Source organism: Bactrocera latifrons, unplaced genomic scaffold (genome assembly GCF_001853355.1).
Source record: "Bactrocera latifrons isolate USDA-ARS-PBARC rearing strain unplaced genomic scaffold, ASM185335v1 scaffold_97, whole genome shotgun sequence".
Taxonomy (NCBI): domain Eukaryota; kingdom Metazoa; phylum Arthropoda; class Insecta; order Diptera; family Tephritidae; genus Bactrocera; species Bactrocera latifrons.
The window spans coordinates 539,422-542,605 of record NW_017537678.1 but is presented as its reverse complement, the minus strand read 5'-3'; the positions used below and the strand labels follow the sequence as shown (position 1 = coordinate 542,605).

Sequence of the window (3,184 nt, the reverse complement as noted above, 5' to 3'; positions counted from 1 at the left end):
AAGCCTAACAGCACGAAAGGCTTTTATTTTTTACCTTTTGAAAAGATAACAACAAGATACTGACCGCTTGGAGTGCCACATTTCGTTGCCTACAAAAGTAACCCGAGGTTTTAACTCTTAGACCACAACAGTAGTGTGTATAGAGATAATTAAAGGATCTAAATACAAATTTCATCCGAAGCCCGTCCTTTTTTCTTTAAATATAAAATTACTGCAGTTAATAGTTATTTTGATATAACGACTTCGATCATGTGAATACTTTCAGTAAATGCAGGAGTGCGATTTCAAAAAAGTATATTATCTCACTTAATTCCATAATATCTCTAGGATATTGTGCTAAATTTCTCAAGTTGATCCGAGTAATAGTTTTTGGGATACAGACTTGAAAAGTTGCGTGCTAGCGGCGTTTTAATCCGAACTGTGTGTTCAAAGTCGGGCTAAAAATCGATCTTAATGAAATTTTCCACAAACCTTCTTGACATAAGTTACAAGGTCTTGAACGAAGGATTGTTTTCTTTAATTTACAACTGGAAAACCACGTTGAGTCCTTTGCATTTTTGTTTTAAAACGTCTACCAAAAATAGAATTTTCTCCTTTTATGTTTCTCTTTCGACCACTACCAGAAAGCACATATTTTTATACTCTTACAAGATGTTGCTACAGCGAGGTAGATATATGGTTATTCATATATAAATGATCAGAATGACGAAATTGGCAGTGTTTTGCTCGATGAAATCCAACATGGTACCCCTACCCCTTAAGTAGTGTAGTTCTGTGAATTAATGTCCGCCACTAATAGAAATTCCATTTAAATATACATATCTTGAATTTTATTTATAATCTTCTAGTTCATATTTACAACAACAAACCACCGGGGGCCGAAAGATTTGGCAGATTGGTTACTTTACTTCTGAAGTCAGAGACCTCGCAAGCATAAGAATATCCCGCAGTGACATCTGTACGTTTCCAGTTAATATATTTAACACGGTCGGCAATATCAGTGCAAATGATATAGTCTTTCTTGATCTCATCCAAGGTCAAATGCGGATTATTTACTCCAATGAAAACAATACCCTTCTTGCTGGTCTTTTCAATCACAACACGGAAATACAGTTTGGGTACGGGGATCAGTCCATTATTGTTGCTATCATAGGCCAAGTACAATGGTGTCTGCACACCGTCGCTGTTGGGCAGAGTGGTCACTCCGTAAACACCAGTGTAGCAATCGACATACCAACGTGCAGAGGAAACTTTCGCTCGTACTCCGTCTTCGATACGAGCCCAATTGCCGGCATTGAATACCTGCCACTGTGGAGCGGCGTTAATGAAGAGGAAAGTAGCACGTTGTTCGAGGCCATAATCAAAATCTGCTTTGGCGGCCATATGACCGCGTGCTAAGTAAACATTCTTGGCAGAATCAAAATATTTCCTGGCATCACCGCCCAAATGTGCGTTGATGGTCTCTAGCTGAGTGGCTTGAGTGTACAGTTTATCGACATTCTTGCCGTCGAAGAAACCACCAGTCTGGAAGGTGATACGGTCCACACCTGTCTGGTAGTAATTAGCGCCGGGATTCAAATCGTGATGTACATAACGTGTGACTTCTTCGCCTTCATTGAAGCAGACTTCATATTGCTGGGCGAAACGAGTAGACGAGATTTTGAAGCCAACGCGTACCATAACGCCACCATTGCACGAAGCGCCAGTCTTTTCCGCAACAAAAGTCGGCCAAGCTTTGCAAGTCAATTCCTTAAAAGCGTAGGTGGTACCATCCACTCTGAAGTTAGTGCCACTAACGCAGGTAGCAGTAACGAGCGTCGTGTCGAGTTTGGTAAACTTGCCGGGGCACCACATCTCTAGAGTTCTGCCTGCATTGACAACCATTACACCCTTAGTGTCATATGGATAGATTTCTTCGGAGCCGCTCTTCAAGTAAAGGGGCTGAGGAGTAGGTAAACCACCACGGATTGTCACTTTGCATTCTAATTGCGCAGGAAAATATTAGGTTACACAATTAAATATTGCAAAAGATGTCTTTCCTTACCACTTGCACGTCCTTCTATCTTTCCATTTACGTCGACCTCGGGTTGTACTAACTCATCTTCCACCTCACTGATTGGTTCTGGTTCAACGTAATCTTCTTCAGCTTCTTCAGCTTCAACAGGCACAATGGCTTGGGATGCATCTTCTTTGATTCGCTTTACATACAAGTTGCGTTCAAACAATATATTGATCAGTTCTGATGTGTGATCTTCAGCCTTCCAGTCATCCACCACATCCTCTGGGACAGCAACCACACCGGCTGTACAACCATGGAAGAGGAAGAAACTGCCAGCCACCAGCAGCAATAATGTCGAAGTTAACTTCATTTTAACCAATTTTGGTTTGCCCAGTAAAGCCTTTTTGCACTCGTCTTAAATACCAAGTAGACAAACATTGATAATGCCATATCTTCTTTGTTTTGATTAGATGTTGATCATAAATATATGGGGTTTTTATGAAGTGTTCGGCATAAATTACTGAAGAGTGTTTCTGCACGATTTGTTCTTCGTAAGACTTCGCTAACATCGGTCAATTTAGTCGGGCTCTTCACTCTGTTATCAGTTTCATTTGAATAGCCATTTCTTTTATCAAATTTTAATTGTTTACTTTTAATTGCAATTGCGTCGAATAAGTTCGGCATACCTATGAAGTAGTCGAATTGCTTACAGGCTATCTATGATTAGTTGTCGGTCTTATTTGCTTCTTTTGTTTCATTTAGTCTTTTAATTATTGGCACATTATCTTACTCTTAAAGAAACGAATTTGGATATCTATGCACGTGAATGTATATACATATGTATGGAATAGGTATATCGATTTCAAACAATTGAGTTCAGCAGATGTGGAATTTCCCCGCTCTTTTCACTCAAACCGCAAAACTTGAGAATTCCTCAGTAACGATAATTTGGTCAGTGAAGATGATTATGCAAGTACAAAACTAACGTCCCAGTATTAGCATTTTATGGAAAAACTTTAATTATCTGATTTTTAATACGTTACTAAATGACTCAAAATGAAAAATCCTGAAGAAAGTTTCCCATCATGTATCGGGTGATTTTTTTGAGGTTAGGATTTTCATGCATTAGTATTTGACAGATCACGTGGGATATCAGACATGGTGTCAAAGAGAAAGATGCTCAGT

General features: G+C 39.3%; 1 protein-coding gene across 1 annotated transcript; it reads right to left on the bottom strand.

Annotated features, from left to right (window-relative positions):
• Positions 1-807: 807 nt before the first annotated feature.
• On the bottom strand, positions 808-2,378 carry LOC108977899. Its single transcript, XM_018947867.1, has 2 exons — positions 2,045-2,378; positions 808-1,982 (listed from the first exon to the last, which is right to left on the bottom strand). The coding sequence occupies exons 1-2, from the start codon at positions 2,367-2,369 to the stop codon at positions 856-858; spliced, it is 1,452 nt and encodes a 483-aa protein (XP_018803412.1). The 5' UTR covers positions 2,370-2,378; the 3' UTR covers positions 808-855.
• Positions 2,379-3,184: the final 806 nt, after the last annotated feature.